The sequence below is a fragment of the Bufo gargarizans genome, chromosome 8 (assembly GCF_014858855.1).
Source record: "Bufo gargarizans isolate SCDJY-AF-19 chromosome 8, ASM1485885v1, whole genome shotgun sequence".
In the NCBI taxonomy this organism is placed as follows: domain Eukaryota; kingdom Metazoa; phylum Chordata; class Amphibia; order Anura; family Bufonidae; genus Bufo; species Bufo gargarizans.
This window is the reverse complement of record NC_058087.1, coordinates 40,952,400-40,974,010: the sequence shown is the minus strand read 5'-3', so window position 1 is coordinate 40,974,010 and position 21,611 is coordinate 40,952,400. Positions and strand designations below refer to the sequence as shown.

The following is a 21,611-nucleotide window of genomic DNA, read 5'->3' as shown; positions in this document are numbered from 1 at the left end:
CACTCTCCCTGGAAGACCAAGCATCTCTACGGATTACAGGGAGGGATGGCTAAGGACACAACGTAATGCTTCTTTCCTCCTGTGGTAGCGCTCCAGGGAGATTAAGCAGTTTTTGGTGAAGATCACAAGATCCTCAGCATTCACCCGTAATCAGTTACTCTCAGGGTCCTCTCTAATAAAAAGGGAACATATAAAGTGGACAACTCCTTTTTATAAAATCTAGATATACTAGAACCCAACACTTTGTGGTGGGCTCGGGTTTCTTTACCAAAGTATGGATAGTGTCTGCATGTTCTTCATAGGTTCAAGTTTCTTTCGAGACTGATCCCATGAGATATGTGCAAGTCTGCAAGTTCTTCATAGGTTCATGTTTCTTCTTAGGAACCAAGTAAGACTGATGTTATATGTTCAAATCAATGTAGAGCAAAAATCTAGATAAACCCTCTGTTACATTTATTTTTTTCATCCGTCAGTATTGAAATTGATACAAACCTGAGGTTCATCATGACCCATTGACCATGGACAACACTACAAGAATCGTGTTATTACCAGGGCAGCCCACTTATATCCTATCATTCAGCAGTGTTCTCATAGGAGAATGCTTCAGGCCATCGCTGTCTACATTTTAAGCTCCGTGGCTTACAAGTGATGTGACAAGATCTCTCCTTCGCTACACAACAGGGATATTTGTCATTTAAGGTACGATGACATTACTTACAAGCTACGAAACATGTCAGGTTCCAGAGATTGAACTGCCTGATATCTGTACGATGGCAACGAGGCATGACCGGTAGGAGTACGGACGTAGATGTAAATTCACTACCAATTTTATGAGACTTTCTTCATTTATAATCTTGAATGAACTGAAGACAATCACATAGGGTAGGATAACAGACAAATATGTATGAATAGCATTAAGGCCCAAAATGGGATAAGAACAGTTATTATCTTACTGGTTCAGAAACGTCTCTTCAATGTGTGTCTTCAGAGACAACCCTTCAAAATGTTGCAGGCACAGCAATCACCACAGGTCCCCACTCCAAACAAATTTGCAGAGGAAAGCCTCAGTCATTTCCCCTTGTACTATTACACGGTGGCTATGCAGAAGAATGTCCATCCATGTAATCTAAGAATTGCTTCCACTTTGAGGACATGCTCACATGAGACTGCTATACAGTAGATTTCCTGCAGCATACTGGAAAAAACTAAAAACGTACCAAATAGTATGTTTTTAAGCAGATGGCCCACTTACAAACCTCTGCATATGCACCGCCATGGGCAAGTTCAAGTTTATAATCTAGAATCGAAGCAGTCTAATTGGATATTGCACCCCTTTATCTACTCCCCGCTGCAGAAACTAATAGAATATAAGAAAAATAGAGATATAGTAACCGGTTATCTTGGGTAGGTAAATGCAAGCTACCTGCTAGTTCGTATATTAAGGCCCCTTTCACACGGGCGTCATTTTTTTTGCCCGGATAAGAGCCGGGTGCGTTGCGGGAAAATGCGCGATTTTTTTCTGCGCAAGTGCAAAACATTGTCATGCGTTGCACTCGCGTGAGAAAAATCGCGCATGTTTGGTACCCAAACCCGAACTTCTTCATAGAAGTTCGGGCTTGGGATTGATGTTCTGAAGATTGTATTATTTTCCCTTATAACATGGTTATAAGCGAAAATAATAGCATTCTGAATACAGAATGCATAGTAAACCAGCGCTAGAGGGGTTAAAAAAAATAAAATAATAATTTAACTCACCTTAGTCCACTTGCTCGCGAAGCACGGCATCTCCTTCTGTCTCCGCTGCTGATGAACAGGACCTGGGGTGAGCTGCTCTATTAAATACAGGTTAAGGACCTTCGATGACGTCACTCCGGTCATCACATGGTACGTCACATGATCTTTTACCATGGTGATTCACCATGGTAAAAGATCATGTGATGACCGGAGTGACGTCATCGAAGGTCCTTAAGCTCTATTTAATGGAGTAGCACCATGTTATAAGGGAAAATAATAATGATCGGGTCTCCATCCCGATGGTCTCCTAGCAACCATGCGTGCAAATCGCACGGCATCCGTACTTGCTTGCGGATGCCATCCAATTTTCACACACCCCATTCATTTCTATGGGGCCTGCGTCACGTTGAAATCGGACAATATAGAGCATGCTGCGATTTCAACTGAACGCACAAGTGATGCGTTAAAAACATCGCTCATGTGCACAGCCCCATAGAAATGAATGGGTCAGGATTTTGTGCGGGTGCCATACGTTCGCCGCACGGATCGCACCCGCACGGAAAACTCGCCCGTGTGAAAGGGGCCTAAGACCTGTGATTCCAGCGGCCTCTGCACTGGCTTCCTCAGGATGCAGTTTTTGCAGTCAGAATAACTTGTCTTGTTCATGCGTAGTGCAATTGTCAGGATTATGTATGAATAGCGATTAAATAATAATAAAAAGGCATTACCTGCACATGTCCTTTCTTGTAGCAGTCGCAGACATAAACCATGGCCTCCTAAGGAAAACGAGAGGCAGATTCCGCAATGCTGACGGCTCCTTTTTTTTTTTTTTTTACACAGAATTTACTCTAAATTTCCTTTGTCAAAAGATGGCATGTTAACATACCCCAAAAGCAGGAGTTGATCATAAAACGAGAGAAAGAATAAGAAGGACATGTTTTTTGAATCCACTCCTGGTTCTGGATTCACAAACTGTCAAATAGTCCTCTCTTTAGGGTGACGCAGCAGTTCTTCCACCTTTTTTTTTACCCCCTGACCAGAACCTGTGAAGTACACTTACTGCTGCCCCCTGCTGCTTCATTATAGGTATGTGGGTGCCTGCATGTAAACCTCCGGCACGGATGGGGTCACATGTGCTGATACAGCCAATGACAGGCTCAGCAGTGTCATGTCCCCATGTAGCTTGTGACCCAGCAGTGACATGCCACTTAGTGACAAGTCACTGCTGAGGCCAGTCATTGGCTGCAGGTGCGCATATGACCTTGTCCAGGCAGGGAGATTACACATAGGAACCAGAAGTGCGGTGAAAGCAGCCTGGAACTCTGAGCTAGAACAGAGATGCAGGGACCAAGTAATTAATTAATTAATTAATATATATATATATATATATATTATAATCTCCAAGTGATTAATTTTCATTTGTCTTTTCTACATTTCAGCCTTTATTGTGTTATGGTTCAAAGGCTGCTAATGAAGAAGTTACCCAGATCCAAAACGCATCTCATCCCTCAGTGGGTTTGTGATAAGGGGTAATTGAACTCTAGCTAATCCGTAAAATTGCTTTGTCTTATAGTTGCAAACCAGAAATAAAAAGATTAAATATATCCATTATTTTTACATTGTTCATTAAATTTGAGGAAGATGTAAATGAGAGAAACAGAGCTGTATGGGCAACTCTGCTCTGTCCATCTAAAATATAAAAGAAATAAATTAAAAATTTAAATGATTTTGTTACCAAAATGTAGTTTTCAGACCCAGAAAATGTGTTTGTCAGTTTATCAGCAGTTTTTTTTGTTTTTTTATGCTTGATTGAAAGTCTCCTTTTCTCACCAGGAATAACTTACTGGTAGTCAATAAGAATGGTTGTGCAGCACCAGATGCTCCAAACTTTTTTTGTTTTGTACTGTAATTCCCATTATGTGGGTCCTCAAGATCCATAAAATCACTACCAGACATGTAGATGTGGATTACATGTGTTTTTTTTTTTTTTTGGACCATTTTTGCAGTATAATACCAGAAAATTAGACAAATCTCATGTAGACTATTTATTTTTTATTGATCTGATAAAAAAAAAGATACATAGTGCAGATTTATGGGCCTTTTGCATGAATTTCATGCATATTTTCTGTACATAAATCTGCACTGTGTGCAGCGACCCTAAGAGTGGATTCACTGATGTCTTCTGCATTTTTGGGTCCATGGCATTTTTAAAAAAATTTGTCTATGGGTAATTTCAGATGAGCTGCAGAAAGCTCTCCATAACATAATGCTGTCAGCATAATTCAGTAGATGCAAGGTCGGCCAGAGAGACACATCATTATAAATCATAATGCCATGCGGCCCGTGAAAGGTCCATAAAGGGAAATCATGCTCCCACACGGAGCCGTACTGAGAACGCTAGTCTCAAATTACTATTATAGGTTTTTATTCCTTAGTCGCTGGTGTCTTTGTGCCATACACATCCAATTTTTTTACTCCAGTTGAGAAAAGATATCAATGGGTGTTGCCCTTTTTACGGCTTTTTTTTTGTAGAGCTCTACCGAGGAAGTGACATCAGATGGGGGTACATCCTTTATCAAAATGCATGTCTTGCAAAGTAGAAAAAAAAAAAAAAAAAAAAAAAACACATTCAAGAGTTTAATAAAAAATAAATAAAAAAAAGCCATAAAAATATTATGAGTAAAAACAGAAATTCAGATAAAGCACAAGTTACAATCTACAATATACCGGTACATATTATTTTTTAACTTAGAGGAATTTCCCAATTGATTCTGTCCCGTCTTCTAGAACCAGAGTATACCACTTGAATTATCAATCCGGTTTATGAAATGTGTACACACACACGGTAAATAAAAATACAAAACACTTTTTTTTTTTTTTTTTATTCGTTGCATATAGCATGTATGCACACAAGAAAAAAAAAGCAGCTGCCTTTGCACTGTAGTTTGTGTTAAAGGAATTAAAATTCATCTTAAAAAAGTACAATATTAGATTTTCGGTCCGTGAACAAAATGCACAAATGCTTCCTAAACCAGTACATAAAAGCTGTCTCCTGTCACGTTTCAGTCAGTCAGGTGAGGGTCATGTCATAATTTAGTCTCTGTTCTGTAGAAAGAGCACAATACAATTATGAAAACAGTTATCTGCATAAAAGTCATTCAAAATCATCAACCAAGGACTACATACAATGACCGTCTGCAGGGGCACGAGCTGCCAGATAGAGGAGAATAGACGTTCTGCAAAGAGGATTTATTTTACCAAATAACATGAAATCTGGGCATTAAAGAGAACCTGTCACCACGCCTGACATGCCTATTATAAAAGCTTGAATGAATGAATTACTAGCAGTCTGCAGTAAGGGTACAGAGGGGAGGTCCCTCCTGCACAGACTCTGTATCCAATCAGTGCTGCCATTGTCAGACTGTGCAGGGACACACCTCCAACTGGTTACCTCCCCTCTGTACCCTTACTGCAGACTGCTAGCAATTCATTCATAACTTCTAGAAGAAATAATAAAAGGAATAGCACAACATACAGACATAAGAATAGAGGCTCCAGAATTGTTATTACATGGGGAATGCATGAAGCTATTAAAACAGACATGTCAGGAGCGGTGAAAGGTCTTAACATGTACTCTTATTATGCCAATCCTCTATTATCCCTCTTGGAATTGTATGAATTGATAACTGGGTGTTACTGCTCTCCTCGTAACTAATCAGGGATGACTGTGTAATGACAATGTAGGGACACGTTCTACTGACAAGGCAATAGTAATGCCTAGTCATCAATATGTTTATACATTTCTTGGAGGAATAAAGGAGGATCATCATCATGAAAAATAGATGCTCCTGAACTGGGATTACAAGTATTTACATAGCCCTGTCCTGTGTAGCAGAGTGCTAGTAGATGAATACATTGCGCACGTGATCCTAGCCCGGTTACACCCCACAGCGCATTAATGAAAATGAATCTCTCGGTAGTGCTGTGTTGAAAGATTCATTCTCCCGCATGTGCTATAGTTTGTAACCAGGCGAGGATCACGTGCGCAATGTACGGTACGCGATCCCGGAAGAGCCAGGAGCATAGCCACGGCACTGGTAAGCAGCTTTTAATAAGTACAAATGAAAAAGTTGTTACTGTAATTAAGGAGGTGGGATATGAAATAAAGAACAAAAAACCACATACTAGACAACCCCTTTATGTCTGAAAGAGCTGACCTTAGGACTGTGTCCTTGTGAACATGAATTCCTTATATTCGATTTCATTTCTATGTGCATTGAACTTTTCATATTAACCCATAAAGAGCTGCTATCTAGGCATGTATTTTGCTACAGTTTCTGTTTTTCAAAAAACAAAATTTTTCCCCTTTGCTACCTCCTACCTATCAGTTCTTACAGAGCTGTCGCCTCTTCCTAGCAATGATTGGTGCAGGGACTGATTACTGGCGGCTTCTATTCAGACTTTCCCTGCTGTCACCTGGAAAAGGTTACCCTGCACCAAGCAGTCGCCCCTCCAGCGCACAGAGCAGTAGGTCAAAAGAATGATGGAGTAGATGTGGGTGGAAAATGGGCTCATCACTCCACAGCTAAGAGGGTTTTTCTACGGAAACCATCTCATAAAAAGTCTACGAAAAAGGCAGATGGGCATTTTAGGTAACAGGTATCTCCTAAATTCCCACAGAAATAAACGGAGCAGCCGCACGTATGTCCGACTTACGGCTCCGTTCATTTCAGGGGGTACAGGGTAATTTAATAGTTTTCCCCTAACCAGTGTATAGGGAATAATGTAATCTAACTGGAAAACCCCTTCAAGGTCTTGACACTACCTCTTTAAAAGGGACCCCATCACCAGAGTTAAGACTTCTAAATCACGACCTGTTATCCAGGATGGTAACTGTACAATAATCTTCTTTGTATTCTGTCTGGTTGGGCAGAGGACTGAAAAATCATTCAAATGCCTGTAAAAGGAGGCAGAACTTCTCCGGAACGGTCACGTTGGTTGGTCCCCTCCTGACGTGATTGACATCTCACAGGCCCGAAATGTAATCACCTCCGGCAGGATCAGGTGTATGCACAGACGAAGCTAAGCCCAATTCAACTGACCTCACTGTGCATGCGCCACACTACATGGGAGGTGGCTTTTACCAGGAGGTAACCAGCCAGCGCGACTATTTAGGAATGTGGCTTCGAAACTGACTCCTAACAAGTCATTTGAATACATTGTTCATGTTATGCCGAGTCTGTCAGAATATAGAAGGGCATCACTACGCCCGTTACCATCCTGGAAAGGAGGATGGTGGAGGACCCATGTTTGTGCTGCACTCCCATTAGTGCAAAGACTATGAGAGAAACTAAGGTTAAACTGCAATTTTACCCAAAAAGCAAATCTCCTGCCGTTCTTGATAATATATCTGGGGGAACTGCCAGAAGACTTCGCTACTTATGTACACAATGTGAGAAGTACATATCACGTGTTCTACTCTACAGGGAGGTGCAGAGGTTTAGACTTTAATAAATAATTAAGAAAAAAATGTGAACACAATAACCAATGCTGTGCGGTGATTACGCAGATCGCTCCTCGCACTCTAGTCTGTCTGGCGAAGAAAAGCCAGATAATGATATAAAGTTTATGGACTGTAGTAGATAGGCACCATATGCAACCATTCCCTAATCCTAATCCATACAACATGAGAATACAAATCTATGAGTTATGGGTTATACTTAACGCAATGTTTTACAGCTCTGGTAACAGAAATACCAGGTTCACATCACATTTATTTTGTCTTGCGTTTAACATACATAAAAATGGCATCCGTCAGCAGTTTTGTACCCGTGAAACTATCTCACCTGTTACATGTGCACTTGGCAGCTGAAGGCGTCTGTGTTGGTCCCGTGTTCATATGTGTCCTCATTGCTGAGAAAAATTATGTTTTAATTCATAAGACCTAGAGGCTCTGCTGAACTGTTGTGCCCTCTCTACTTTGGCAGGGCCAGGTGTGATGACGTTTTCACTGGCTGGCTCTGCCAAAGTACAGAGGGCGCAGCAGTTGCAGAGAGAGATGAGCTTCTAGGAGTAACGGCAACACCCCCATTGCTCCTAGAGGCTCATTTGCATATATTAAACCAATTTTTTTTTCAGCAATGCAGGCACATATGAACATGGGACCATCACAGATGCCTTCAGCTGCGAAGCACACAGTAACAAGTCAGTCATAGGTACAGATCTGCTGACAGATGCCCTTTATAAACCAATGCCACTGTGGCATCCATCACCATAGAGGTCCATTGTTAAAACTGTTAACGTATACTATAGCATACACTTTTTTTGCAAGGACTCTGCAGGATGGAGAAGCATAGTGCACTGCGCTTTTGAATCCTTTTCCCCTCCCAATGTATACGTTAGACGTAGGGCATAAACATGATGTGAACCCAGCCCAAGTCGTGTACTGGCGCTGATCACTACGGGTTTCCTTATGGTTAAACTACAGAGCGAGTAAAGTGACCCTGGTTCAGCATCTTATTGCATCTAATATCAAAAGTGCCTTTCCTTCCTCACTTTTTAGGTGCAAGTCAATATCCACTGTGATCTACACAGCAGTGTGTCCGAGGGTCTCAATAATTGTCACACAGCTAAAACGGGGTCCCAAATGTAGGGTTGCATTGAGTATCGAACTTTTGATATCTAATCAACACTTTTTCACCCGAATCATTACAATAGCGGGATTTGCTTTTACTGGATACTAGGCTGCGCTACTTAGCGTCTCTTCTCATTGCCGCGCTTGGCTCATCAGCAGCACAGTGGAGTCCCTCCCTCTCCACTGTGACGGACGCCACTGCCACCAATTAAAAGATTATGGGGAGGGTGCTCTGAAGCTGCCACTGCGCCACCAATGAAAATAATTAACCCCTAAATGCAAATGTATTATCAGGCTGCTGCAGCAGTTGCAGGCTGTATCATACAGCCAAGCACCTGCCCGCAATGATGGGGAACAGCAATAGAGATGAACCCCGTTATTTAACCCCTCAGCAACATATATTTGCAATTAGGGGTTAATTATTTTCCACCCCCTTTCGTACTTTGGCAGCTTCTGATCTGAGCCTCAGAAATAAAAAGAAAAAAAGAAAGAAAAGATATACTCACCACCCTGAACACCCACTGTTCCAGCACCACTGCTCTCATCCTCCCAACACACTGTTTTCCTGACTAAAGCAGTGACATGCTCGTATACCACACGCGACTACTGCAGCCAATCACTGGCCTCTGCAGCCATACACCGCTGAAGCCAGCGATTGGCTCCAGCAGTCACATGCAGTATATGGACATGTCATTACTGCAACCAAGAACATGTCATGGCTGCAGGAGGTGCAGAGGATCTAATACCCTTTCTGCCTTTAAAAAAAATATTTTAACTCTGACAATTTCTTTAAAAGAAGCATAAACTGTTAAAAAGGTACATGATGTAAACTGTAGTGAAGGTAATCTTCTTACCGGTTACTGTATTTGTGAGTTATAACCTCCCTTCTTATCCTCGGCTGTGTCATGTGACCAACTCTGACTTTCCAAATAACAGCATCTTGTGTGAGGACAGGAAGTCCGTTTCTCTATGTATTCCTATGGAAGCCTCAATGTCAGTCTCATAGGAATGAATAGATAAACTGACTTCTGCGTCAGTTGGAGAGGCAGAGTTTTGTTCACATGACACAGCAGAGGATCAGAAGGAAGGTTATAACTCACAACTAGTGTCACTGGTAAGAAGATTACCTTCACTACAGTTTACATCATGTACCTTTCTAATGGACCAAGGAATACGGATTGTTGTGGGAGTGCTTCTTTAATGCAAAAAACAAAACAAGGGACAACTAATAAAAGATCAGCACACCGAGCCACAATGAAACCTCTTTCAGAAGACCTTATCAAGACTGGATTCCCTGTGACAGATTTTTATTTCCATCACATATTATACACATCGATCATTTTCTCTTTGAAAAGACCACTCCCCGCCAGTAGTTCATGTTGCCCCATTCAAGTGAATGGGATGAGCAGTAATTACACTGCACTGCCGCCATCAGAGAGACGGCAAGCAGGGAGATATCGAAGAGGACACACTGCCAGCACCGCAACCCCTTTAACAGCTGATTGGAGGATAGGTCATCAATATTATGCCACTGCAGAACCCCTTTAACTTTTCAGACTTGATAACAATGACTCTTGACTGGGAATTGGTTACTACGGAGAAAAGATACGGCTCCAGAACTGGCAATCTGAATTGGCACTTACCTGAAATGTCTAAATTCAGTATGTTCTTTGTCTCTTGTTGGATTCATCCTTTGGAGAATCTGCTTGCATCACTTTCAGCTTCACGCTGTTCACCATCTTTCCATGTAGAACAGATATGGCATCGTTTGCACTGTACACTTCAGAATATCTAGCATACCCAACGTTTTTCCCCGGAACAATGTAAACTTCTATGAGATTCCCAAAGCGACTGAAAGAGAGGAACAGGATTATTATTTCCATCATCAAATCTGGGCAATAAAAGCACATACCATTATTGCGCACGCTAGGAGTACAAACCAGAGCTGGCCTGAAACGCGTCACTTGTACGTCTTACTAGTACATTGAAGGGGTTTTCAGACTTTTAAGGTGCATTCATTTCAATGGGGCCGCAAAAGATGCCGACAGCACACTGTGTGCGGACCGCATCCGTAGTTCCATCCCGTGGCACCGCAAAAAAAGATTAAACATGTCCTATTCTTCTCCACAGCCACAGACAAGAATAGGCATTTCTATCAAAGGGCTGGCCATGTGCAGGCCGCAAAACACTTGCAGAGGTGTCAATGGACCCTTATACTAATGACCTGTCCTCAGGATAGGTCATCAGTATCTGATCGTTGTGAGCCCGACCACCGGGACACCCCGTCAATCGGCTGTTTAAGGATACCCTAGGCCTGTGACGTCACGTTCATCGGTCATATGGCCGGGGCACGGCTCAGTCCCTCTCAAGTAAATGGGACTGAGCTGCGATACAAAGCACAGTTGCTATTTTATACGCGGCACTGTGAAGAGGCATTGGCGCCACGGTCTTCTCAGATTGGTGGACCCCCGCCGATCAGATACGGATAACCCAGAGGATAGGCCATTGTATAAAAACGTTAGAAACCCCCTTTAAACAAAGCCTGCATCAGATGCTGGATTTTCACACAAGGAGAACTCCCACAACCAGCATTTAGAAGGCTCTTTATGGTATACATTATGGATGACAACCCGACCTAATTGTTCCCAAAGGCTTGCAACTGTAACCTACAGTCAGATAATACAGCTACAACCAGATTCTGCATCAACCTATAAACAAAAACACACAATAGTGTAGTATCTGCGTTTTATAACTGATGTAGGCCCCACCTTTAAATCTCATCAGGCTACATAAGAAAAACGTGGAACAACATCTGTATGTAGGTAGAGGCCACTGTAAACCTTTCTCTCTATTTGCTGCCAGTTACTGCCCCAATGACGATCGCTGGCGTCCTACTACCTGAACTAGAATTCAGACCAGATGCAGAAGATGTCTGCAGAGAAGCAGCAGAGCACTAGTACCGGAGAGTCAGTAAAAGGCACCACAGTGGGCGGAGAGCCATACCAGAACACATCTTCCATCACATCCAAGCTTAACGGGTGAGGGTTGAACACAATGAACAGTCTCTCCTTGCAGTGGGCATCAGCGGGAGCCTTCTTTTTGTATGTGGGAAGGGTAGCATCTGTCTGAAGCTGAGAGGCAACAGGGGAGGCATATGCTCGATCGTAGGCCTGCAGACAAAACAGAATCACTGTGAAAACCCTAGTGAATACTTCATCTATATCAAACAAAGGGGGGAGAGGAAAAAAAAAATACTGAAAATAAGCTTCAGCAATTTAACCCTACGGTTTTCTGCAACAGCGCTGCAGCATGCATGGAAACAGCGTTTGTACATGTATGAGCAAGCAGGGGAACCTGTAGATGAGGAAGCAATAAAGAGAGTGATACCTCTATGGTGCAGAAGGAACTAAGGCTAGCTTCACATCCGTGTTTGCTTTCCCGGTACTTTGATCCAAGTCAAAAAAAAGTATTGCTTCTGTTTTTAAGCCAATACATTTTCTATTGGCCCCAAATGACTTCAGGATGCATCAGGGGCCATTTACAATTGCAGTATGCAGCAGTTTTATGTCTGGCCAAAATACCGGATTTCAAACAGTGCTGACGGATCAGACACCAATTTTAATTTTAACTGATCCAGTGCAAAATGGTAATTCTGCCAAAGATTTTTTGGGGTTTGTTTTTGCAACATTTATTTAAATGCCAAGAAAGACACGGCGACCTTATTCTTGGGGTCAGTACAATTACAGCGATACCAAATTTATATAGTTTTTATTGGTACAATTTTTGGGGTACATATGACTTTTTTATCACTTTTATTCCATTTTTTGGGAGATAAGGTGACAAACAAATGGCGAATTGTGAATTTATTTATTCTTCCATTAAGACACTTTTTTTTCACTTTTTAAGCCCCCCTAGACAGGGTGCATTTGATTTAAATCACTAGTCAGTAAGGCTTGATTTAAATCATAGTTTTCTACATAAAGACTAATTCTTGCTGGTATAACTTATAATATGCAAGTAGGTGAAGATTTTTAGAACAACAACTTTTCATATTAGTTTGATTAGGTTGATTCTGCATTCATAGGTTTGTAGAAGTTAGGATTAAAAGTATTTTTCTTAACTTTGTTCATGTTATAACATTTTTGCTGTGAAGAGGCATGTGATCTCTGCTGAGTCAAATTCAGTTTTAAGAACTGCAAAAGTAAACCAAGCATCTGTGATCTCTTGTAGGCAGAGAAACTGACCAATAATCTTACAAAACCCTCTGGAAGAGCATGACATTGTGAACAGTGATGGCCAGTTCGCATTGTTTGCCCGCGAACAAATGCGGGCTGCCATCTTTTTTCACAAGTCCGACGACGCACAGGTAAGCCCTTACCTGTGCCTGTGCGTGAGCCGGTCTGAAATCAAATGCGGTCACCGGGAGCAGGCAGTTTCGAGAATGGCCCGTTGAAGGCCCCCGGCAGCTGTTCTCGGAACTGCCTGCTCCGGTGACCGCATTTTATTTCAGACCGGCTCGCGCACGGGCACAGGTGAGGGCTTACCTGTCCATCTCCGGACTTGTGAAAAAAGATGGCAGCCCGCATGTGTTCGCGGGCAAACAATTGTGAATGGATTAATGGAATTTATTTACCCAAAAAATTAAACATATACAGCCTTATTCTACATGATTAAAAAACTAATCTTTATTTCATGATGGAATAACCTTTGGATGGTAATATATTTTCCTCAAAAAGCATTTTATATAAAAAAAAAATCCAATTTAAACCAATCAAAAAAAATCTGATTTAAATTAAAATCAGTTTAAGATTAATTTTTATTTTTTAAATCATTGATTTTTATCCACCCTGCCCCTAGACCACATGGCCATGTGATCTTCTGATCGCATCTCCCATAAACTGCAAGGACTGTTAAGCAGCTAGAAACCTACATCAGACAAGAATGGGACAACAATTCTCTCCCAAAACCCCAGCAATAGATCTCCTCACTTCCCAGATGGTCACAGACTGTTAAAAGGGTTTTCCAAGTTTTTTTCTTTACTAATGACCTATCCTCTGGATAGGTCATCAGTATCTGATATTGATGCCCTTTCCAAAAAAAAAAAAAAAAAAAAAAAAAAGCTGAAAACCTCTTTAAAAGAGGGAACACTGCACAATGGTAGACATGGTCCTGTCCCAACTTTTGAGATGCGTTGCTGCCATCAAGTTCTAAACCAATACATTTTTTCACAAAATTGTAAAATGTCACTTTCAATATTTGTGTTGTGTGACCTATTGTGAATAAAATATGGGTTTGAAATTTGCAAATCATTGCATTTTGTATTGATTCACACTTGTTTTACATTTTACAGTGTCCCTTTTTAGAAATAGAGTTTGTACAGAAGGAAATTACACAAGAACCTCAGCTCCTGTGAATTATTATGCAGTCGTGCTTCATAATGTAGTCATAATTGCACCACTCCAATGCTATGTCCTGTAGTCATGATAGTGCCACCATGATAGCGTCATAGTGGCACTATCACGACTACACTACATAGCATAGTGGCACTATCATGACTAGACTACATAATTTCATAGTGGCATTATGTACTGTAGTCAAGATAGTGCCACTAATATGCTATATAATGTAGTCATTAAGGGATATAAATGTAATTTTAGTGAAAGCTTAATGTACAGGTTACAAAAATATCTGAGGTGTAAGAAGTTAGCCAGCGTGCCAGATTTAGCAGCTACAAGGTCACGTTCAATGATGTAAAATAGATATGGCTTTAAATACTTACAGAACCTGATGGTGGGTATTGTTGTGCAACCTGGGGACCCCAAACCATCGAGTTCACCTGTGCAGCCACCATGGTGGAGGCCATTTTTTTAAGAAGTCTGTAAAATAAAATGAGAAAGGAGGAGAAGAGTTAAACTGCGATTCTTTAATTTATAAAACCAGATAAAATTCTGGCTGCCTGCAGCTGTCAGTAGGCGCACCTGCCGATCAGCTGTATGAAGGGAAGGAGCGCACAGTTTGCACATGCTTTCTCTCTTCCTGCTCGCTGCTGTTTTGCCACAGACCTAGCAGCAGCAAACAGGAAGAGAGACGGGAGACAGCACGTGCACACTACGTGCGCCTTCCTTCATACAGCCGATCGGCAGGGGTGCGGTGTGTTGGACCCCCGCTGATCTGATATTGATGACCTATCCTGAGGATAGGTCATCAATATTAATACCTCGGAGAATCCATTTAATAGGTCTGATCTGTGTGTGTCTGACACCCAGAAATACAGCCGTTCAGCTGTTTGAGAAAGCCCTGGCGCTACTGTGAGCATCACGGCTTCTTGCAGCTGCCATAGGCCAGTGACGTCACATTCATCAGTCACATGGCCTATGCACAGCTCAGTCCAATTCAAGTAAACGGGCCATACCAAGCAAAGCCACTGTACAATGTACGACGCCGTGCTTGTTTAGCTGCAGGAAGGCCACAGCACCCACAGGAGCGCTGATGCCTTTTCAAACAGCTAAATCGGTGAGGGTCTTGGGTGTTGGATCCCCACCAATCGGATACTGATGAGCTATCCTGAGGATAGGTCATCTTGGAAAACCCCTTTAAAATCAGGAGTGGTAACTGGTTGGGATAAATCAGTCGGACATACAGCACATTTATTTATTTGCATCAAACTGTCCCCAGTGGGGCTCACAATCTAAGGTTGTATCAGTACATCTTTGGAGTGTGGGAGGAAACCAATGTACCTGGAGAAAACCCACCCAAACACGGGGAGAACATACAAACTCCATGCATATGTTGTCCTTGGTTGGCCTACATCAGGCATGCTCAACCTGCGGCTCTCCAGCTGTTGTAAAACTACAACTTCCACAATGCCCTGCTGTAGGCTGATAGCTGTTCAGGCAGGCTGGGAGTTGTAGTTTTGCAACAGCTGGAGGGCCGCAGGTTGAGCAGCCCTGGCCTACATGATCTGAAACCCAACAGAAGTGCTCCAGATTCACGTGGGACTGATGACTGGGAAAACTGTCATTTTTTCCCAGGCATATATGAATAAAACCCTTTAAAAGGGAGTCTGTCACCTACATATGGCCATATAGAGTGCTTACATTGTCCTATAGCAGACTTATACATGAATGTAATGGTACCTTTGTCTTTTTCTTTACACTTGCAGAAGTTTGAAAATGAACTTTGATTGATATGCAAATGATATGCAAATGAGCACTCACAAGTGCCCAGGGGCGGCGTTCACCGTGTTGGTGCCCAGGCTGCTCTGCCTTTGTTCATTGTTTCCCCGCCCTCCTATTCCCTTGCGTCAGCCTAAGGTCCGATCGAGATCCCGCGCCTGCACACTGCCTCGCCGGGCCGGGGCATGCACAATGCGATGACCATTGTGGGCATGGCACCGCTTAACGTTGCCGTGCCAACAACGGGCATCGCACTGTGCATGCCCCAGCCCGGAAAGGCAGTGCACAGAATCTCGACCGGACCAAAAGGATGACGCAAGGGAATAGGAGAGCGGGCAGAGGCTGGGGCGGGGAAACAATGAAAAAAGGCAGAGCAGCCTGGGCTCCAACACAGTGAACGTCGCCCCGGGGCACTTATGAGTGCCAATTTGCATATCAAAGTTTGTTTTTCCAGCCTCTGCAAGTGTAAAGAAAAAGACAAAGGTACCATTACATTCATGTATAGGTGTTCTATAGGACAATGTAAGCACTGTATATAGCCATATGGAGGTGACAGACTCCCTTTAAAATGTAGGCTATGGAAAATATCACCTAGTATAAAGCAGAGAAAAGAGTCAAACAGGAACAGTACTCTGGCAGATTTATGTCAAAATCAGCAGCTAAGTGAAGGACATATGAACATGAGACCAACACAGACGCCTTCAGCTGCCAAGCGCACATGTAACGGTCGGCCAGTGTCAGACAAATCTGCCGACAGATGTCCTTTAATTTTGCATTTAGTGAGAAAACTATAAATTGAGGGGAAAAAAAAAAAAAAAGTGTACCAGTTCATTAATATACTCACTCTGTGCCATCGCCTCCATCATTTAGGTAAGAGACGCCAAGCCGATTTCCCGGAGGATATTCAAACCCATGGAGCTTAAATTTTGCATAAATTGCAGATGAGATATTCTGATACTGCACCACAGCATGAGCTAAAAGAAAAAGAAAAAGACCAATGAATCAAAAGAAAAAGTGCAGTTCTAGTGCAGCTAGTATACTAGCATATCCCTTCAACGCATTTACACTTATTTAAAGGGGTTGTCAGAGTTATTTTTTTGTTCTATGTTCCTAACTAGGCAAATGTAACAGCTTTCCAATTAACTCACGTTCTCTCCAGGGGCTGGTTTCTCAGATTTGACTGAGGGTCACATGACCTGTGATGTCAGCTTCTCTCCCTGCTCTAATAAAGTTTGTTTACAAGCCTGTAAACAAGAGGTCACTGTGCTGGCCACACCCCCCTTCACTGTCAGATTGTCTGTGCAGCTGAAGGGGTTAAGAATCCTAGGAGAGAGCAGACTGGGTAGCTGCAGGAAGTGACAATTCTGGGCACAGGAGCTGACATACTAGAGAGCATTGCACAAGAAGGTAGGGGGAAGATCCTGTGTGTATTAGCAGTGTCATTATACAGCTGGGACTTGTAGTTCTACACTTACAAGTTGCTGTTGATTCTCCCAGCACTTAGGGCAGCTCTTGTATCCACTCTCTTAGCAGTGTCATTATACTGCTGGGACTTGTAGTCCTACACATACAACATGCTGCCGATTCTCCCAGCAGGCAGACATGTCACTCAAGGCAGCACTTAAAGCCACTCCCTTAGCAGAGCAGGGGGTGGGGCAGAGATTGTTTTTATTGCACAAAGGGCCAGAAAAGAACCAGGGAAATAAGGAAATATATAATTATTATTTTTTTTTGCATAAAACTTGCTTAGCTTAGTTATATATTGCTGCCCATCAGATTTTCAGTGCTATATATTTTTTTTTCATAAGTCGGACAACCCCTTTAAGCAATATTTTAGTGCACATACCTCAGGACATTTGTATTTCCGCACACCGAAGCTTTGACTGAACTACTCCGAGGCTGTGACACCCCACACTGCCACATGTGATGCTTACATGCGGTATATTGAGATGGATTATTAATGGCATGAGGACATCATCAGCCGGAAACAACTCCGCTGCAGCGTACTTACCCCGTGGCAATGGCACATATCTGCATGTGGTCACTAGTGATCAGCTAGCGTTCATTCCCTGGTGGTTAGTGGCACAGAATGCATCTGGTCCCTGGTGGTAAATGGAACATTAAGCATCTGGTGCCTGGAGATTAGTGGTACAGTCAGCGTCTGGTACCTGATTGTTAGTGGCACAATCAATTACTTGTCGCTGGTGGTAAACTGAACAGTCAGCATCTAGTCCTCGGTGGTCAGCAGTACTGTCAATGCCCGCTACACCCAGAGTAGTAAAAATCAATATCTTTTTTGCTCAAAAAGTCCTTGGTACTGGGTGATGAGCGATAGAGTCATTAAATGTTCCCTGTTGGTGAGTGGTACAGAGAGCATACCAGCGTCTTCTGGATTGTAGAACATTCATCATCCATCCCATGCTGTTCACACATGCAGTATATGGTACCAGCAGTACAGCCAGCATCCTATCTCTGATGGTCAGTGGTATAGTCATTGCAGGGTATCGGGTGGCCACTGGAATACATCTGGTCCTGGTAGTCAGCAGTATAGTCTGTAGCAGTTATCATCCAGAACCTGGTTCTTCACTTGTACCGTCCTTCACAATAAGTGAAGTAGTCAGTATCCGGTTCCCGGTCACGGCACAGTCATCGTCTGATCTTGCTTGGTCAATGGTATAGTCAGCGTCTGACACTGAATGGTCAGTGGTACAGTCGGCATACGACTCCCGGAAGTCAATGGCACAGTCGACTTCTCTTTATCTGATGGTCCAGTTCCGGTCGCAATCCCTGGTGCTCCAGTGGAGTATGTTTTATCATCCCAATCCAATGGAAGGGGTGGTTTGGATAATTCAAAATCTTGCAGTCTACTGAGAAATGTACCCTTCCTACAAAATGATCCTACCCACTATCAGTTTCAGAGAGACGTCCAGCGCAGGGCCACTTGGCCCTGTCACTTGTTGTGGCAGCGGCACATAATGGTCGGGTGGCGGCACTAAACCCTGTGACCTAAAGTGCTACTACTACAGCCACACGAAAGTGGTATAGTTTCAACAGGTAGCATTTAAATATAACATGAAGCAAAAAAAATAAAAAATAAAAAAGCCTTACCAAATGTTGTATACATATCCCGCTGGACCTCACAAAACTCGAGCCCTGGAATAAGATCGAATAAACTGTACAGCTGATCCTGCACCAAGGGCACCCGCGACACAACGGTCAGTCGTTTGGACACACCTTCCTGGTTTCTTGCATCTGAAACCTTGTCATAGGCGGAGTAGTCATATTGTTCTTGAAAAGGAGAAGAAATAAAAAATAAAAAAAGTCAGTATTTTTTTTTTATGCATCATGAAGATTTCACACATTTTCTCATTTGACTCGAAACTAGCTGCAGCATCAAAGCACAAGCCGTGTGGAGATAACGGATGTCCGGCTGTAGTAAGTACTCCCTCATACACAGAAACGTATGATCGGGGCTCAACTGTATGCATTTAGCTGAATTCAAATTAAGAAAGATTTAAAAATAGGTATTGTAAAGTTTAGTCAGTGTGGAGGGCACTCATTACCTAGGATTGGATGGTTGTTTGTCAGTGTAAATAGTAGATTGATTTTATTTCAATCTACTATTTACACTGACAAACAACCATCCAATCCTAGGTAGAGTGCCCTCCACACTGACTAAACGTTACAATACCCATTTCATTTTGCGGCATTGGGGAGAGTCGCATGGAGTTAGCACTACACCATTGTTTTCCAGGCAGGTGTAGCCACTTTCTCCTACACACCCAAAGATTTAAAAATGCAAATGTGCATGGTGATAGCTGTGAGGCTGGGTTCACACCTGAGCGTTTTACAGCGCGTTCCTACGCGCTGTAAAACGCTCAACAAGGAGAAACCAATGATTCCCTATGGGAATGGTTCACACTTGGGCGTTTTACAGCGCGTACGATCGCGCTGTAAAACGCCCGACGCTCCAAAAAGTACATGAGCGACTTTTGGGGCGTTTGTGGCCATAGGACACTGTAGTGAATCACACAAACGCGCGTCAAACGCGCGTTTACTATTACAAAAACGCGCATAAAAATGCGCGTCAAAAACGCGCGTAAAACGCGCGTTTGCGCAACGCTCAAGTGTGAACCCAGCCTTAAAGGGGCTGTCTCACTTCAGCAGATGGCATTTATTATATAGAGAGTTAATAAAAGGTACTTCCTAATGTATTAATTATATTGCTTCCTTTACTGGCTGGATTAATTTTTCCATCACATTATACACTGCTTGTTTCCATGGTTACGACCACCCTGTAATCCATCAGCATGGCCGTGCTTGCATACTATTTATATAAAAAAAAAAAAAAAAAAAAAGCCTATATGAGCTCTCACGTTCCCAGTCACCGGTGAGGCTGGCACTTTTTCCTATAGTATGCAAGCTCGAGCACCGCTGATGGATTGCATGGTGGTCGTAACCATGGAAACAAACAGTGTATACCATATTTTTCACCCCATAAGAAGCACTTTCCCCCCCCCCCCTTAAATGGGGGGGGGGGGGGGGAATGCTAGTGAGTCTTATGGGGTGAATACAGGGCAAAGACATTTAAATTGTGCAGCGTATTGATTATTCTCGGTACATCGCAGGCTGCGCTGCATAGGAACAGCAGCCTGCGATGTACCAGACATACCTGAAGAGAGAAGGAGAGCCTGGCCCCTGCAGCTCATGCTCGCTGATGCGGACCGGGACCGGCCAGCAGTGGGAACGTTGGTGGGAGCGCGTGAGCAGGCAGATTAGGGGCGGAGCTGCCTGCTCCAGTGTACGGAGGTATGGGGGCTGCTGGGGGGCTGATAAAAGGCATTGGGGCTGATCTGAGGTCTGAATGGGGGGTCTCATTTATATTGGGGCTCTTATCTGAGGTCCGATTGGGGGTCATACACTTTGGGGCCTGAGCTGAGATTTTATTAGGGTCTTATTAACATTGGGGGGGTCTGATTGGGGCTGTCAGCTGAGGTCTGATTGCTGGTATGACCTTAGGAATAACAAAAAATATTTTTTTCTTAATGTCCTCCTCTAAAACCTAGGTGCGTCTTATAGGGCGAAAAATACGGCAATTTGATAAAAAAAAGTATCCAGCCAACAAAGAAAGCAATATGGACACAATACATTAGTAAGTGCCTTGTATTAATTTTCTCTATATAAATGCCACTTGCTGAAGTGACACAACCCCTTTAAGTACTATTTAAAGGGCTATGGAGACCTTTGGGGACATGTTTTACTGGAATTCATATATTTTTGGCTAAAAATCATTTCTGCAATTTGTTTTTATTAAAATAGTCTAACCTTTCTATATGCTATATACTAGCCTTCCACTTTCACTCTGGTTCGATCACACAGTTGCATGCAGGATGATAGTGCGAGCCCATGAATATCAGATCTTGTACTGAACACTTGTGACCCGTAATAACCATTATACTAACCAGTCTGACTGTAGGGGTACATGGGAACCGCAGGCTCGTGCAGTAGTGCCTCTTGCTGCCGAGAGGAGCCATGGTAATCCTGAGATTCTGATGTTGATCCTTTGTTCCTGGGTTCGGCCAGGATTGCTTTGTAGCCTAAAAAGCGAAAGAATTATTTTAGTGTAAATGTGTATTGTGCAACCATATGTGGCTAAGTCCTCATTCACACGACCACATGTATTTCGTGGTCTCCAAAACGGATGATATCTGTGTTGCATCATCCTGCGCTGATGAATGGCAGCAAAAGTCTAAGGCCCCTTTCACTCGGGTGAGAATTCCGTGCGGGTGCAATACGTGAGGTGAACGCATTGCACCCGCACTGAATCCGGACCCATTCACTTCAATGGGGCTGTGCAGATGAGCGGTGATTTTCACGCATCACCTGTGCGTTGCGTGAAAATTGCAGCATGTTCTATATTCATTCAGCAGGACCTGCGCTGACGTCACCACGTGATGAGCGCGATTACATCAAAGGTCCTTTTGCAGGTCCTGAAAGAAGAAACAAGAAGACGATGCCGACTGCGTGAACAAGTGGAAGAGGAGAGTTAATTTTTTTACCCCTCAATC

General features: G+C 43.0%; 1 protein-coding gene across 1 annotated transcript in view; it reads right to left on the bottom strand.

Annotated features, from left to right (window-relative positions):
- Window positions 1-4,473: 4,473 nt before the first annotated feature.
- RBM45 (RNA binding motif protein 45) overlaps window positions 4,474-21,611 on the bottom strand; it is a 29,625-nt gene continuing 12,487 nt past the window's right edge. The window contains exons 4-10 of the mRNA XM_044303380.1: window positions 21,006-21,140; window positions 18,652-18,831; window positions 16,388-16,517; window positions 14,148-14,244; window positions 11,372-11,538; window positions 10,012-10,219; window positions 4,474-4,839 (exon numbers count right to left, since the gene is read on the bottom strand). Of these exons, the coding sequence (XP_044159315.1) occupies window positions 10,027-10,219; window positions 11,372-11,538; window positions 14,148-14,244; window positions 16,388-16,517; window positions 18,652-18,831; window positions 21,006-21,140 (902 nt within the window). The 3' untranslated portion in view covers window positions 4,474-4,839; window positions 10,012-10,026. The remainder of the gene's footprint in view (window positions 4,840-10,011; window positions 10,220-11,371; window positions 11,539-14,147; window positions 14,245-16,387; window positions 16,518-18,651; window positions 18,832-21,005; window positions 21,141-21,611) is intronic.